This window comes from Seriola aureovittata, chromosome 16 (assembly GCF_021018895.1).
Source record: "Seriola aureovittata isolate HTS-2021-v1 ecotype China chromosome 16, ASM2101889v1, whole genome shotgun sequence".
NCBI classification, from domain to species: domain Eukaryota; kingdom Metazoa; phylum Chordata; class Actinopteri; order Carangiformes; family Carangidae; genus Seriola; species Seriola aureovittata.
In genome coordinates, this window is record NC_079379.1 from 25,230,416 (window position 1) to 25,246,875 (window position 16,460).

Sequence of the window (16,460 nt, forward strand, 5' to 3'; positions counted from 1 at the left end):
CCAATCCAAAACCAGCACTCACCCCACAAAGTCATGACATCAGCAAGATTATTACTCCCTGAGCGCCACCAGACCTCCCTTCACACTCCTGCTCGTCCTGGTCTGTCTAATATGGAAATGTGGAAACAGGAGCGAGTAAAAATCTCCCTGGAAATAAGCTGCTGAATTTGCGTTGAAGTCTCTGCGGCAGTCGGATGTTTCTCCCATCGCACTGAGGCTCACTGCAAACTCTGCAAGTCGCTGTGTTTTGGTAAACGCATCGTCTGAAAGACGTTCCTGCGTTCTGTGAAGAAATGATGTGCAAAGAGTGAAGTTCGTGGCCGTGAGGTCGAGTTAAAGACGAGCTGGAGCGCCTCTCTCTCCTCTCTAGCTCATGCAATACACACCAATTATAAACTCAGAAACTGTGAGATATCAAAAAGCTGTGTAGAAGTTTGACTGGAAGTCTTGTGATCTGTTTAAAGTTTAAATGGCGCCTCCAGGTGAAAGTATGTTATTGCAGTTCAAAGAGGAGAAAGATTTTTCCCTACAGGGGAATAAAAGATTTAGATCTAATAAAGTGAAGAGGAAATACCACAGGAAAAGGATGGTCAGCAGAGACGAAGCCTCAGGAGGGATTCAGGTTCCTCCTCCAGCTTCGGTGTCATGAGTGGGAGGAGCCTCAGTCTGCGGCCGTCAGCTTGGAAAACTGCAGCACAGCCGGTCAGTCGAGTCCATTGATTTCCTTTTAATGGAACAGTAGCTGGGAGGAATAACTGAAATTAGATTCACGCTGAAGATGCAGCCATGTATGAAATCGGACGTGTCCCATTGATCGGTGTATTGAAAGTATAACATTGATCAAACAAGTACAGTGTTACCGTGGAGCTGAGTGAGTTAGTTTATAAAGAACAGCAGGTGAGAGTTAAATCACAGGGTTTATTACAAACACAGAACAGGACCAAGATGATAAATGATGCATGATGGGAAAAAAACCTGATCACATTGACTTCAGTAACTGAGCAGGTCAGACGGGGTCAAGGGGCACGACCTCCAGTGAGAGGCTGACCTGCGACCTGTGGCTCCGTCCCTGCTGCTCATGGGTCGTTTTATTTTACATGTCTGTTTTTGATAATTATAATAATTCTCCTGGGAAAGTTCATATAGTTTATTTATTTCTAATTACAGGAAGAATAGAGACAAAGTTTATTATTGATTTCCTGGTGAATTTTCATCAATGAAATCGCTCCATTTAAACCCAGGGAATATTAATTACTGATAATAACTGAATTCTTCAGTTATGCTGAACATTTTACCTGCTGTCCTCTAAATGATTATTATAATATACTTTATTTCATCAGGACGTCACATTAAGATCATTTACAAGTGAGAAATGAGAACAAAAACAAATAAAAAGAAATATTAATAGCAGAAATACAAATGTACAGTGATTTTAAATAAACAGATACAGGATGTATTTCTATAAACAAGTTGATATGAACAGACGTGTATTTTAATTACTTTTAAATCTGTATTAAGATACAGAACCAGCTTGAGAATAAGATGCCGAGTTAAACACTTACACATCAGAGCATTAATGCTGTTAGCTTAGCATTAAAAATAACTGGAGGTGCACCAATCACTCTCTCTTACCTATAATTAATACATCTTACCAGCTTGCACCAGTTTGTCCTGAATGAATCTAAAGGATCAAACCAGTTCAGGTTCCTCCGGATCCAAACAGAAACAGGCAACGACCCGTTTCACCTCTAACGACCCGGAGGACCTGACGCTCACTCTGCTGCAGCATCGACCGCTTCGCTCTCCCGGACTATAAGTCGTTAACAGCTGGAGCTGGTTGGATGATCAGTGTTTGTCCAGTTTTCAGCAACAGAGAGACTGAAGTCTCTGCGGCGGGAAACATTTACTTCATACAGGAGGGAAAGAAGATGAAGATGTTCCTGTAGGACGGAGTTTAACTTCAGCAGCAGCAACAAAAAGGCCTTTATTACATTTCATATCCAACATGAAAGGTGAGTGAACTCTTTTAAAGTTAATATCCAACTTCTTTTATCAGTAGATTTAATGTTTTAAAGTGCGTCACACTGAGACACACATCAGCTTTTCACTGTAAAATTCATTGTTTTTCCTTCGATGTGAGGAAACTTCACTGTCCTGTGAAAAACTTCCTAGATTTCAATTATTGATTTATATTTGATTGGTAATGTCTATTGATCATCTTTTACTAATTTTACCACTTAGTCCATGTTGCTCTAACACCCGGTCCGGAGCGTTGAAAAGGTTGTATAACGCAGTGTGAGGAATCAGAACAGCTGCAGCAGGTTGATCAGTGTGTGATGGATGAAGGTTCAGGTGTAACTGGTTCTATAAAGATACAACACGTATTTAAAGTATCTGTAATTTGAGTAAAAGCAAAACCCCGATGTGCAAATACTCAGAAGCACAGATGATCAGAAAATGTACTTAAAGTATAAATTGAAGTTCTGGAGCGTTGAATGACAATTTAACCTCTTACATGCCGAGTTATCATTTTCAAAACTCATAGTTTAACATGAAAAGTAGCTGCTGACTCTTTAACCAGATGTCACCAAATATAAAGAAGTGAAACTACATTTCCCTTTGAAATGTGATGAAGTGGCGTCAGATGGAAATCCTCAAGTAAAGTACAAGTACCTCAAAACTGCTCTGAAGTATTTGAGTAATAGTACTTAGTTACTTTCCACCACTGGTTTGTGTCAGAGCTTTAAAGTTTCCTCTGTTTTTACAGTGTTGCTCTGACCAGGTGATTTTTTCCGTTTGTGTTTTTATAAAAATATGACGTGTCGTTAATCGATTTCAAAACGTATTGATCAGGTTCAGCTTCAGTCGTCCAGTATTGATGGAGCCTCATCAACAATCGTAACTTTGTCCCTCTCTCATCACAGCTCTGCTGATGTGAAACCATGGGAGACTGGAACTTCCTTGGCGGGATCTTGGAGGAGGTTCATATCCACTCCACCATGGTGGGAAAGATCTGGCTGACCATCCTCTTCATCTTCCGGATGTTGGTGCTGGGCGTCGCGGCGGAGGACGTGTGGAACGACGAGCAGTCGGACTTCGTCTGCAACACGGAGCAGCCGGGCTGCAGGAACGTCTGCTACGACCAGGCCTTCCCCATCTCCCTCATCAGGTACTGGGTGCTGCAGGTGATCTTCGTGTCCTCGCCCTCCCTCGTCTACATGGGTCATGCCATCTACCAGCTGCGGGCGCTGGAGAAGGAGCGCCACTGTAAGAAGGTGGCTCTGCGCCGTGAGCTGGAGGCGGTGGACGTGGAGCTGGCGGAGGTGAGGAGGAGGATTGAGAAGGAGATGAGGCAGCTGGAGCAGGGGAAGCTCAACAAGGCTCCGCTCAGAGGTTCCCTGCTGTGCACGTACGTGGCCCACATCGTCACCGCTCCGTGGTGGAGGTCAGCTTCATGATGGGGCAGTTCATCCTGTACGGACACCACCTGAGCGCTCTCTACAAGTGTGAGAGGGAGCCGTGTCCCAACGTGGTGGACTGCTTCGTCTCCAGACCCACAGAGAAGACCGTCTTCATGATGTTCATGCAGGCCATCGCCTGCATCTCCCTGTTCCTCAGCCTCCTGGAGATCATGCACCTGGGCTACAAGAGGGTGAAGAGGGGCATCCTGGACTACTACCCCCACCTGAAGGACGACCTCGACGATTACTACGTCAACAAGTCCAAGAAGAACTCCGTCGTGCATCAGGTTTGCACAGGAACATCAGTGGGACGGAAGACGACCATCCCCACGGCCCCCAGCGGATACACTCTGCTGCTGGAGAAGCAGGGCAACGGGCCCAACTACCCCCTGCTCAACGCCTCATCTGCCTTCATGCCCATACAGGGGGACCCTGGTCCAAAACCAGACGGTCGTAAGGACGGCAAGGAGGGGGTGCCGAGCCCCACGGAGCAGAACAGCAACTCCAACAACACCAGCAGTGAGACTCGTTCACCTCCTGCGGACAAACAGGACGAACCAGAGGAACAGTCCTCCCCCCACCACGAAGACCTGCAGTGTCCGAGCTCCGAGTACCCCACCCTCCCTGTAGCGGACACCTCCTCCTGCACCACGCTGTCAGGGATAGCGAGGAAGTCTCGGAGGGTCACCCCCCCGTGGAACTGCTCCACGGTGGTGGAGGGGAACGGCTCGGACAGCGGAGACTCGTACCACGGCAACAGCAGCAGCATGAAGCTGCGCAGCAGCTGCATCGGCCCCAGAGCCAGGGTGCTCTCCAAATCTGACATCAAGAGGCCGAGCAGGTCCCACAGCCCCGACTCCGCGGAGGAGCTGAGCTCCGTGTCTCGACACAGCCGGGAGAGTAACAGCCCCACCGCCTCTTCCCCCAACCGCAGGGTGTCAGCGGCGAGCAGCGCCAGCAGCAGACGAGCCCCCACCGATCTGCAGATATAAACAGACTGTGGCTCCCAACATGGCAACACAAACTCTCCCGCAAGTACTGAAGAGGATCAGGGCCACGTCACGTTTAGATTTTATTTTAGATTTTTATAATTCTCACTTTAAACTCAGAATTCTGAAAAAAGGCAAAAATTCTGAGAAAAAAAATCATAATTCTGAGATTAAAATCAGATTTCTAAAAATAAAAAAATCACGTGTCCCTGATCCTGTTCCGTAGAGAAGCCAGGTCCGTGTTTGGGTTCAAACTGTGGTTATCCCACTGAAACCAGAGAGAAGCCTTTTCCAGTCACAGAGACAATCTGAAGTCAAACATCTGTCCTTACTTTGAAAAGGCGGCCATTGTTTTTTTCACATGTGCAGGTTGTTACATGAATCCAGATGGATGTTAATGATTTGGTTGCATGGGACAGTTCTGTGTGAATGATTCGGGGGGATGGAAACTGAACCGCAGATCTATAAAGCTGTTTTAGGCCGCCACACTGTTACACAACCGGATCCTTTTAAATCAGTAACACTGAATTAATGCAGCTCCTGTACCAGTTCTGGAGCCTCTGTCACTGTGGAAATATCTTTGTGTTGTTATGACATGAATAAAATCAATCTTTAATGTGCTGTCATCTATCAGACTTTAAATTCCCATCAAGCCTCTGGATTATTACTTTTATATGAAATTATTTTTTTTACTTGATAATCGGTCAATATCAATTAAAGTGTGAAAATATTTAGTAATTTTTGAGCTGTTTCAGATGAGTGACTGTGAACAGACTGACACCAAATGCTGAAAAAACATTTTTATTTTGAGAAAGCAAAAGTTGCTTCTTGTTGCAAAACAAAAATTAACAGTGATTTTCTTCTCACTGTAAAACCGTCACTATGTAATAAATATTTACATACTCTACAAAAATCCTATTGAACTTTTTCTTTTCTATTTCTTGCAATAACAAAACCTCTCCTCCTCTACTCTGCTGCTCCCTCCTCAGGCGACGGCTCGTACTGCATCAGCTGGAGGACAATATTAAAGCAGAGGTTAAAGGTCACAGCAGGACAGACTCAAACGCAGCCTACACAGATATTTCAGCAGCGTCTCACCCTGTTCCTCAGCTCCTTGTTCTCCTCCATGAGCAGGTTGCACTTCTGTTGAAGATCAGCCAGCTCCATGCGAAGAGCCTCAACGTCGGCCGGCTCTGGACCAGCTGCACCCAGGTGAAGCTTTATGAAACTGAGCAGGTGGTTAAAGTCAACGCATTTAATCTTTCAATCTGTTTCCACGACACGTTCACAATAGATCACGGGCTTCTTCACAGCGAAAATGACAGATGTAGAAAATATTTAGCACCTAAAGGCTTCCAGCTGAACTGCTGACATTTTAAAAATGAGCTGGAGACACTGAGCTTCATTTCCACTGGCTGATATCTGGTCAACAGCACAGTGAGGAATCTTCTCTCCCGTCAGATCAGGCTTTATTCATACAGCACCAAATCACAGATGTTATCTAAAGGCACTTTTCTAATGGAGCAGGTCTAGACTGAATGTAATGCCATCTAAATCAATATTACATATATAAGTAAATAAAAAAAATAGAGCTATGAAATCAATCCTGAAATAAATGAGGCAATAATAAAATACAATTATTATACATTTATAAGCACCTTTCAAGGCACCTTATAATGCAGTCAAAAATAAACTAGTACAAGGCGATTAGGTGCTGGTGCTGTAGTTAAAGGCAAGTTTAAAATAATAAAAATATAAACAAATATATTTATACATACAATACCTAATTTATTTATTTATTTAATACTGATTTAAATGACTTTCCATATAGACCAAACTCTGAACTGAACCAGAACTGTGAAGAATCTTATGTCCTGTCACCTGTTCTCACCTGACATTAGAATAGATGTGGAAAAGGAGCTTTTAATGGGAACAGTTGAGCCTTTCACCTTCTATGTTGCCAGGTTTGATCCAATACAAAAGGATTTTACAGCAGAAGTCGATAACAACTCCAAACATCATGTCCGACACATTGTGACGTGTTTACTGACACTGAGGCTCCATACAGCTGCAAACACAAGTAAAGGATACTCCAGAGCATTGTTGGGTTTGTCACTCTCTTCATAAAGTGCCACTAAAACTGCAAAAGAGAAACGAAATGCAAATGAAACAGTGAAAACTAAGAGAGATTAACACCAGACTTTGGATGTAAATGTTTAATAAAGTCTTAAACCTACCGCTCGTTATAGTGTCAAGGACTCCGGATTTCTCCAGGTATCTTCTAAACTGTTCTCTCTTCGACTCTGAGGCCTGAAACAAGACACACATTTGACTTTAGACTCGGAGTTAGCAGCTGGTTTTTATCCGGAAGTACATAATGACTCCAGTGAGTTTATAAAAGGATAAAAACAAATCCACAGAGAACCAAAAACATATACGGAATACGCCCGTGGTGCGTTCACGGCCTAGCTTCACGTTGCTACGATGCTATCCAGTTAGCACGAGCTTCGTAGCAGCAACTACGAACTAATTTAACATCGTAAATAAACCGCGAACAGCTACAGAGAGCACGCGGACACATACTCACTCTGTAATGGGCCATGACTGCGACGGTAGCGGTGATATTTTCGGTGCGTGAAAAAACGGTGACACGTTAATCAGGTCGGAGCACCGGCAGCTGGTCGTTAGCTTCAACAGCACACACCGGAGGCGGATTCGTTGCCATAACAACGCGTTAAAAACGGCAGTAGACGTAAGAAAACGTGTATACTTCCGACTGTCCTATAACACGTTAAATGAACAATAGTGACGGAAAAAGAACCACCGAACAAATCAGAGGAGAAAGTTTGGCGCCTTTTATTTTCTTCAATATCAGAATGTGCCGTTTTGTTTACAAGCTAACACCGCCCGGCGAGCTCCTAGCCGGGGTTGCCAGGTTTGACAGTTAAAAAGTAAATCCGTCATGTAGACACAGATGTGTCAGAAAGTGTTGGTACCCTTCCACTTAAAACTGAAATTAATTTAAGTGGGGGGGGGGGGGGGGGGGGGGTCAGAGCTGGATAACTTTATTTAAAAATAAAATTGAAATAATAATAATAATAATTTCAAAAAGAAGAACAATAACATAAAAATTAAACAATAATAAAAAAGATAAAGAAAAGATCCTTTTTATTCTGCGGTCAGTTAGAAAGACCGCCAATGTGTGTGTGTGTGTGTGTGTGCGTGTGTGTGTGTGTGTGTGTGTGTTGACTGTGCCCCTTGCTGCTTACGCAGATTTATTTTACAGGTTTACAGAGATGAATTTACAACCACAGACTTCTTTGAAACATTACATGACAAGCTATAAATCATGTCGGGAGATAAGTCAGCAACCCTAACCCTTCATAAATTAAATATTTTCTACTGCTTAGTCTGTTAATGTGGAACAGATTCTTATATGTGACAAAAGGCAAAAACGAAATTTCAAACTCAGCTTTAAATAAAACAAAAGAAGGTGAAGCTTTGAATCCTTCACATATTTCCTTCAGCATTGTTGTAAATACAAAATAAAAGTTGAAATTCTTAATTGAGATCCAGCAGAAAAGAGATAGTGTGAGTTGTCTGCCCCCTGCTGGACGCTGCAGACAGCTAAAGCCTCTGTCCTCTGTTGTTTGATGCTGTAACTGATGTAACTTTCCTTTTGTCTCTGTCACTTTGTCTCTGTCAAGTCCTTTCACACAGAAAGTTAATACAACTAATTTCCAGCTGCGTCCTGTCGAGCTCTGAGCGGTTGCTGGGAGATGATGTTTGCAGAGTGCAGAGAACAAAGCAAATTAAATTTCCGCTGCTGATGGTGAGACAGACGTTCATGCAGATTAACTGCAGCTCTGTGACTCTGATCAAACACTCTGCTTCCAGGAGGCGTAACACGCTGCCGGAGCGCTGCAGCTCCACAGAGGACACAAGCTCCGGGATGGAGAGCCTGGATCTTCAGGTGTGACTGAGGTGAGTTCATCACACTTTTAATATTTTACTCATTATTGTCAACAAACCAACAGATCATTTATTCTCCTAGCAGTGAAGTCTGATATAGCTCATATAGATCTGATATTCGTCTGTGTCCAAAAATGATTAAAACATAAATGAGTCACAGTTGCACTGGACGACATGTTCCGTCATTTATTTTTTTATTTTGACTAGATTAAATATTATATACACCGTCCTAATATTCTCTCCAGCAGCAACAGTCCCCAGTAAATGAACAACTGACTCCTGCTTGAGTGAAAAACTACAGTGACCAGCAGAGTTAGAAAATTACCTTGTTAAGTAATTAATTTAAATACAGGGTGAAGAAGCTGGAAAGTATTGAGAGACGTTACGTGTTGTTGGTTTTGGTCATTTCATTGTATTTGTTGATAATCAGAAAAATACAGAATAACAGCAGCTTCGTCCTCTAACGGTCGAACCACAAAACCATATGTTATTATATATAATATACATATAATATTTGAATTTCATTTAAAGGAGAATATGAAGTTTTTTTAGAAGATGATGAATTATTTCACACAGTTTACTTTGAGAGATATTTGAAGGAGAAGCTCTGCAGCTTGGAACAGTTGCACTGAATCAATAGAGTTTCTTTGAGTCGTTCATTTTTCAGTCCCACTAACTTCCTGAAGTGTTTCAAGCATCAGAATCAGAATCAGATCAGAAAACTTTATTGATCCCCAGGGGGAAGTCAGGTGATGTTACAGGTACAGTTGCAAGAATGGAAATGTAACAGCAAAGAATAGAGAATAAGAAGTAAGATTATAAAGATAAAATATAAAAATTAAATGTAAAAACATGTCCTTATACTATGAAATATAAATAAAAAATAGAAATATGTAAAGAAATATGTGCCACTACTATTGAAAAGTGATTAGAAAGTGATTAAAATACATATGGTGTAATTGAACAGTTTCAAGTTACACTTGTCTGAAACAACAGTATATTATTAACAGTAATATCTCTAATTAGCACTAAAACAGCTGAGCTGATCGTAAGGTCACTAGTTCATAAACCAAAGTAAAGAACATGAATATCAGATTTAATGACAGTCCAGTTGTAGAGACAATTCCCTCTGAACCACAGATATCAACCTCATGGTGGCGCTAGAGGAGAGTCAGGGGACCAAAGTCCCAGGGGTTCATCCTCTGAGGAGCATGAATGTCTGTGAAGAATTTCATGACAATCCATCTGATGGTTGTTGAGATATTTCAACCTGAACATACGGTGGACGATGGATGAAAATGAGATTATTACGTCTGTCTAAACTATCAGCTTCACTTTAACTCTTTTATAAATAATGATTGATGTTTCCTTTGGTCCAGAGTCTCAGAGTCGGTCCCTGCGAACGCCATCATGCGGTGCAGTCACGTGCTGCTGTCCGTCTACATCCTCACCTTCCTGATGGGCGTTCCCGCCAACATCCTGGCATTCTGCACCTTCTGCCGCAAGGTGCACCGGAGGGCGACCCCAATAGACATCCTGCTCCTCAACCTCACCATCTCCGACCTCATCTTCCTCGCCTTCCTGCCCTTTAAGATGAAGGAGGCGTCGGACGACATGGCCTGGCTGCTGCCCTTCCCCCTCTGTCCCTTCACGGGCTTCCTGTTCTACGTCACCATCTACAACAGCACCCTGCTGCTCACAGCTGTGAGCGTGGAGCGTTACCTGGGGGTGGCGTTCCCCCTCAGGTACTCCCTGTGTCGCAGGCCTCGCTACGCCGTGCTGGCCAGCCTCATGTTCTGGGTGGTGACCTCCCTGAACCTCAGCATCGTCTACATCATCCCCTACGCCCAGTGGAGAAAAGGTGCAGACGGTGACAGCAACACCAGCAGAAGCAGCCCCGCCCCTCCTCCACCCACCTGCTACCTGAATTTCACTGAGGACGAGTTGAAGATCGTGCTGCCGGTCCGCTTGGAGCTCTTCCTCGTCCTCTTCTGCATCCCCTTCTTCATCTGCTGCTTCTGCTACATCAACTTCATCCTCATCCTCTCACGTCTTCCAAACATCGGCCGGCGGCGGAGGCTGCGTGCCATAGGCCTGGCGCTCGGCACGCTGATGGTGTTCGCCGTCTGCTTTGGGCCTTACAACGCCTCCCACGTGGTGGGGTTTGTGCGGAAGGAGAGCGAGGAGTGGAGGAACATGGCGCTGCTCTCCAGCACCTTCAACGCCTGCCTGGATCCATTCATCTTCTACTTCTCCTCAGCAGCCGTCAGGAGCATGTTGAACCACTGCTGCAGGAGCATCATGGCGAAGCTGCACATCCTGAGGTGTGGGGGGGCTCCTCACCGCTCTCACCAGAGACCCCCCAAGACTGACAAGTACAAGGAAGCAGCCCCTCCTTGAAAGAAGACATTATACAAATGAGTTTTTGAGGGAGCGTCTGTTGTATCCCTCCAACACTCAGACTAGTTCCATGTTACATCCTGTTTATCCAGAGTCAAAGAATTGAACCATTTGTGTAAAATTTTGTCATAATCGCTCTGAAGTCTTGAGTAAAGGCTAAAAAGTGTTTTGTGAGATCACACTGACCTTTGACCTTTAGCCACCAAAATCGAATCAGTTCGTCTTTGAGTTTGAGTGAATGTTTGTGCCAAATTTGAAGAAGTTCATGTCGAGGTGTTACTGAGATATCGTGTCCACGAGAACGAGACGCATGGACGGGCAACCTGAAAACAAAATGGCCGCTGCTCTGACTGTCGCTGGCGCTGAGGAATAAAAAAAAAAAAAAGTTCAGGAGAAATTTGAGATAAACCAATCACTGTCCTAGTCTCACATTTAGCGGGATTGGCATTGTTTCACTCTGGAAAAAGTGCATGCTGGGAAGTCTGCTAATACGCCGGTAGTGTTTTTTAGAAACTTAATTTAATGAGACGTTCATTCAGTCAACTCCTCATTTCAAGATGGAGGAACTCGTGTTTATAAGTTCTGAAGTGGTCTGAAAATAAAACCTGGAAATGTAACTTCAATTAACTTGATGTTGATAAAAACGTAAATGTTAATTTTAAGAAATTATTAGTTAATTCCACAAAATTTCTGCTTATAATTCATCTTTATATTTCTCTACAGTTACAAACCACAGTGTGAGTTCTGCGCTGTCTGACCTTTGGTTCAGATGAAACAGGAAACTGTCCCTTCATACGTTCAGTTTCCTGTTAAACACACGTTTCTGTGACTCAGAGAAAAAACCAGGACACTGTTTAATCACAGATGAGAGTTTTACAGGTGTGACGGATGAAGCAATTAAACCCAGGGGATGTTAGAGTACATAAGCAGGAAGTGGAGACTGAACACTGTCAAGTTAATATGGAGTCATAAGCACAGACAACAGGAAGAGTAAACACAGAGATTACACAGCGCTGTGGTGAAGAGCAGTTATACAGTGAGTCTGTTTCTGGTCTGAGCGACTTCAAACAGGGTCGACTGATATGATAACCGCCCTCCCGCCATTTCCTGTCAGTAATAACGGAGGCAGCGCTCCTCTGCAGGTGGAGTGCACGTAGATAACATCCTTTATAGTGTCCTGTTGTGTGCTGCAGGGACATCAGCTCAGCAGTGCGTGTTCGTTTATTAGTTCAGTGTGTACAGTTTATAAGACGTTTAATGAAGCTGTTGACTGTTGGCTGCAGCTGATGTTGTTGTGATGTGGTGTAATAAGATCATTCAGCTGAATGTTTAATATTAGGCTTATTGCTTTCCGGTCGAACCATATGATGATACACAATTCACACACTGTATTTATGAGTCCTATAATAATTTGATTTAATAACTTTTTTATCAGTGTTAGATGATGGTGACATGTTGTTCAGTCTTCAGCTGCAACTCTAAAACCCCCGGATGCTGTCGACCGCTCTGCTCTCAGGTTCATTACTGCTGATGCCTGTAACAAGGTTGGATGAGGCCGGATTTTATGTATTTATTTATAAGGCCCTTATTTAAAATCTGCTTGTGGTTGCTTTTTTTTACACCGTCCACCTTTAACTCACTAAAAAGCAGTTTAAAAATGAATTTGTTGGTAGATTTTTAGTCTCTGACCTTTGACCTTGATTCTTGTTTTAATTAGATGTCCTATTTTAACTGGTGTTTTTATCTGCTCGACCTCATTGTAAATGAGGGCTTTACCTTCAGTGATTTTCGAGTTTAAATAAAGACATATAAATAATTTCTGAAATGTAACTGTAATTATTGGGTCACAACAGTGACAGTAAGACAGCTTGACTTAAAATGGAAACAATGGCACTGTAAAAGTGAAAAAGTTGTATTGGCACTGAAAAATGTTCCACTGAAAAATAAAACATCTGCATTAAAATTAAACGTCAGTCTTACAATCTTAACTTTTCATTTTTAATACATTTTTATTTGAACATTTTAATTTTGAAATTCTTTTAATTAAGATGTTTTTCGATATAAATCTTCAGATATTTTCTTCATTTTTTCCAGTAATAATTATTTTTGTGCTCTCACTATTGCTTCACTGGTTTTCACTTTCAACTTTCTGACACTTTCTGACACTTACCATAAGTGTGATTCTCTCTCCCGGTGTTTCTTCACATAGGTAGGACTGGGTTAATGTTAGCCTTAAATGGACGTTATGCTGTTCTGGCAGAGGTCCACTGGAGCAAGAGCTAATGGTAGCTAATACAAGTTAGTTAGCTAACCTGTAGTTAAAAACCTGCCCATTTCCTCCTGCACAACTTGTTTTGGGGATTGAGCATGACTATTATACGACTTGCGTCTTATGACACATCCATGGGTTTGGCCTTAAACTCCTACTGAACAAAACACGTCACAGGGCGGGAAACTCAACAACCATAAACCACAGGTTACCAGTCTATACTATTTTATGACATTTTATACCTAAATTTACTATGAATTTTTAAACCTTACTAGATTACATTTTTAATGAATTTTTATACCTACTCATATACTTCTTATGCCTTACTATACTATAACCTTTTATGTCTTACTATACTATGACTTTTTATTCTTTCCTATACAATGATTGTTTTATGACTTTTTATGCCTTACTATAGTTTGACATTTTATGTCTTACTGTAATATGACTTTTTATACCTTACTATACTATGACTTTTTATTCCTTACGATACTATGACTTTTTACTCCTTACTATACTGTGACTTTTTATTCTTTCCTATAGGATGATTATTTTATGACTTTTTATGCCTTACTATAATATGAGTTTTTATGGCTTACTTTATTTTGACTTTTTATACCTTACTATAGTATGACTTTTTACTCCATTCTATATTATGACTTTTTATGCCTTACTATAGTTTGACATTTTATACCTTATGATACTATGACCTTTTATGCCTTAATTTACTATGACTTTTTATGAATTTTTATGCATTATTATAATAAGAGGTTTTCATGACTTTTCATACTTACAATACCATGTCTTTTTATGCCTTACTATACTATGACTTTTTATGCCTTACTATACTATGACTTTTTATACCTTACTATACTGACTTTTTATGCATTATAATAACAGGTTTTTATGACTTTTTATGCCTTACTATACTATGACTATTTATTCCTAACTATACAATGACTTTTTATACCTTACTATACTATGACTTTTTAGGACTTTTTACGCCTTACTATAGTTTGACATTTTATGCCTTACTATACTATGACTTTTTATACCTTACTATACTGACTTTATATGCCTTACTATACTATGACTTTTTATGCCTTACTATACTCTGACTTTTTATTACTTACTATACTATGACTTTTTATTACTTACTATACTATGACTTTTTATGCCTTACTATACTATGACGTTTTTTTTAACTTTTTATTCCTTGCTATACTATGACCTTTTATGTCTTACTATACTATGACCTTTTATGACTTTTTAAGCCTTAATATAATATGACTTTTTATGCCTTACTATACTATGACTTTTTATGACTTTTTATGCCTTACTATACTATGACTTTTTATGCCTTACTTTACTATGACTTTTTATTACTTACTATACTATGACTTTTTTTATGACTTTTTATACCTAACTATACTATGACTTTTATACCTAACTATACTATGACTTTTTATTACTTACTATACTATGATTTTTATGCCTTTTTATACCTTACTATACTATGACGTTTTTTATGACTTTTTATACCTTACTATACTATGACTTTTTATGACTTTTTATGCCTTACTATACTATGACTTTTTTTATGACTTTTATACCTTACTATACTATGACTTTTTATGCCTTACTATACTATGACTTTTTATGACTTTTTATGCTTACTATACTATGATGTTTTTTATGACTTTTTATAACTTACTATACTATGACGTTTTTTATGACTTTTATACCTTACTATACTATGACTTTTTATGCCTTACTAAACTATGACTTTTTATGACTTTTTATGCCTTACTATACTATGATGTTTTTTATGACTTTTTATACCTTACTATACTATGACGTTTTTTAATACTTTTTATGCCTTACTATAATCTGACTTTTTATGCCTTACTATACTATGACTTTTTATGACTTTTTATACCTTACTATACTATGACGTTTTTTATGACTTTTTATACCTTACTATACTATGACTTTTTATGCCTCACTAAACTATGAATTTTTATGCCTTACTATACTATGACTTTTTATGACTTTTTATGCCTTACTATACTATGACTTTTTATGCCTTACTATACTATGACTTTTTATGACTTTTTATGCCTTACTATACTATGACGTTTTTTATGACTTTTTATGCCTTACTATACTATGACTTTTTATGCCTTACTATACTATGACTTTTTATTCTTTCCTATACAATGATTGTTTTATGACTTTTTATGCCTTACTATACTATGACTTTTTATTACTTACTATACTATGACTTTTTTTATGACTTTTTATACCTAACTATACTATGACTTTTATTCCTTACTATACTATGACTTTTTATTACTTACAATACTATGACTTTTTATGCATTACTATACTATGACGTTTTTGATGACTTTTTATAACTTACTATACTATGACGTTTTTTATGACTTTTTATGCCTTACTATACTATGATTTTTATGCCTTACTATACTATGACTTTTTATGCCTTACTATACTATGACTTTTTATACCTTACTATACTATGACGTTTTTTATGACTTTTTATGCCTTACTATACTATGACGTTTTTTATGACTTTTTATACCTTACTATACTATGACTTTTTATGCCTTACTATACTATGACTTTTTATACCTTACTATACTATGATGTTTTTTATGACTTTTTATACCTTACTATACTATGACGTTTTTTATTACTTTTTATGCCTTACTATACTATGACTTTTTATGACTTTTTATGCCTTACTATACTATGATGTTTTTTATGACTTTTTATACCTTACTATACTATGACTTTTTATTACTTTTTATGCCTTACTATACTATGATGTTTTTTATGACTTTTTATACCTTACTATACTATGACGTTTTTTAATACTTTTTATGCCTTACTATAATCTGACTTTTTATGCCTTACTATACTATGACTTTTTATGACTTTTTATACCTTACTATACTATGACTTTTTATGCCTAACTAAACTATGAATTTTTATGCCTTACTATACTATGACTTTTTATGACTTTTTATGCCTTACTATACTATGACTTTTTATGACTTTTTATGCCTTACTATACTATGACTTTTTATGACTTACTATACTATGACTTTTTATGACTTTTTATACCTTACTATACTATGACGTTTTTTATGACTTTTTATACCTTACTATACTATGACTTTTTATGACTTTTTATGCCTTACTATACTATGACGTTTTTTATGACTTTTTATACCTTACTATACTATGACGTTTTTTATGACTTTTTATGCCTTACTATACTATGACTTTTTATACCTTACTATACTCTGACTTTTTTTTTGACTTTTTATGCCTTACTATTCTATG

The 16,460-nt window shown here is 39.4% G+C and overlaps 3 protein-coding genes across 3 annotated transcripts; 2 read left to right on the top strand and 1 right to left on the bottom strand.

The window, feature by feature from the left end:
* The first annotated feature begins 8 nt into the window (after positions 1-8).
* LOC130183787 (gap junction alpha-9 protein-like) lies at positions 9-5,106 on the top strand. The gene is given in 2 exon segments (XM_056399475.1): positions 9-3,426; positions 3,429-5,106. Coding segments are annotated over 2 exon segments (1,509 nt in total). The 5' UTR covers positions 9-2,942; the 3' UTR covers positions 4,454-5,106.
* Positions 5,107-5,235: 129 nt separating this feature from the next.
* mycbp (MYC binding protein) lies at positions 5,236-7,361 on the bottom strand. Its single transcript, XM_056399479.1, has 5 exons — positions 7,038-7,361; positions 6,688-6,760; positions 6,542-6,590; positions 5,549-5,678; positions 5,236-5,461 (listed from the first exon to the last, which is right to left on the bottom strand). Exons 1-5 carry the CDS (start codon positions 7,050-7,052, stop codon positions 5,417-5,419), a joined length of 312 nt encoding a protein of 103 aa, XP_056255454.1. The 5' UTR covers positions 7,053-7,361; the 3' UTR covers positions 5,236-5,416.
* Positions 7,362-8,151: 790 nt separating this feature from the next.
* LOC130183369 (free fatty acid receptor 3-like) lies at positions 8,152-12,773 on the top strand. The gene is made up of 2 exons (XM_056398685.1): positions 8,152-8,434; positions 9,802-12,773. The coding sequence occupies exon 2, from the start codon at positions 9,833-9,835 to the stop codon at positions 10,820-10,822; it is 990 nt and encodes a 329-aa protein (XP_056254660.1). The 5' UTR covers positions 8,152-8,434; positions 9,802-9,832; the 3' UTR covers positions 10,823-12,773.
* The last annotated feature ends 3,687 nt before the right edge of the window (positions 12,774-16,460 follow it).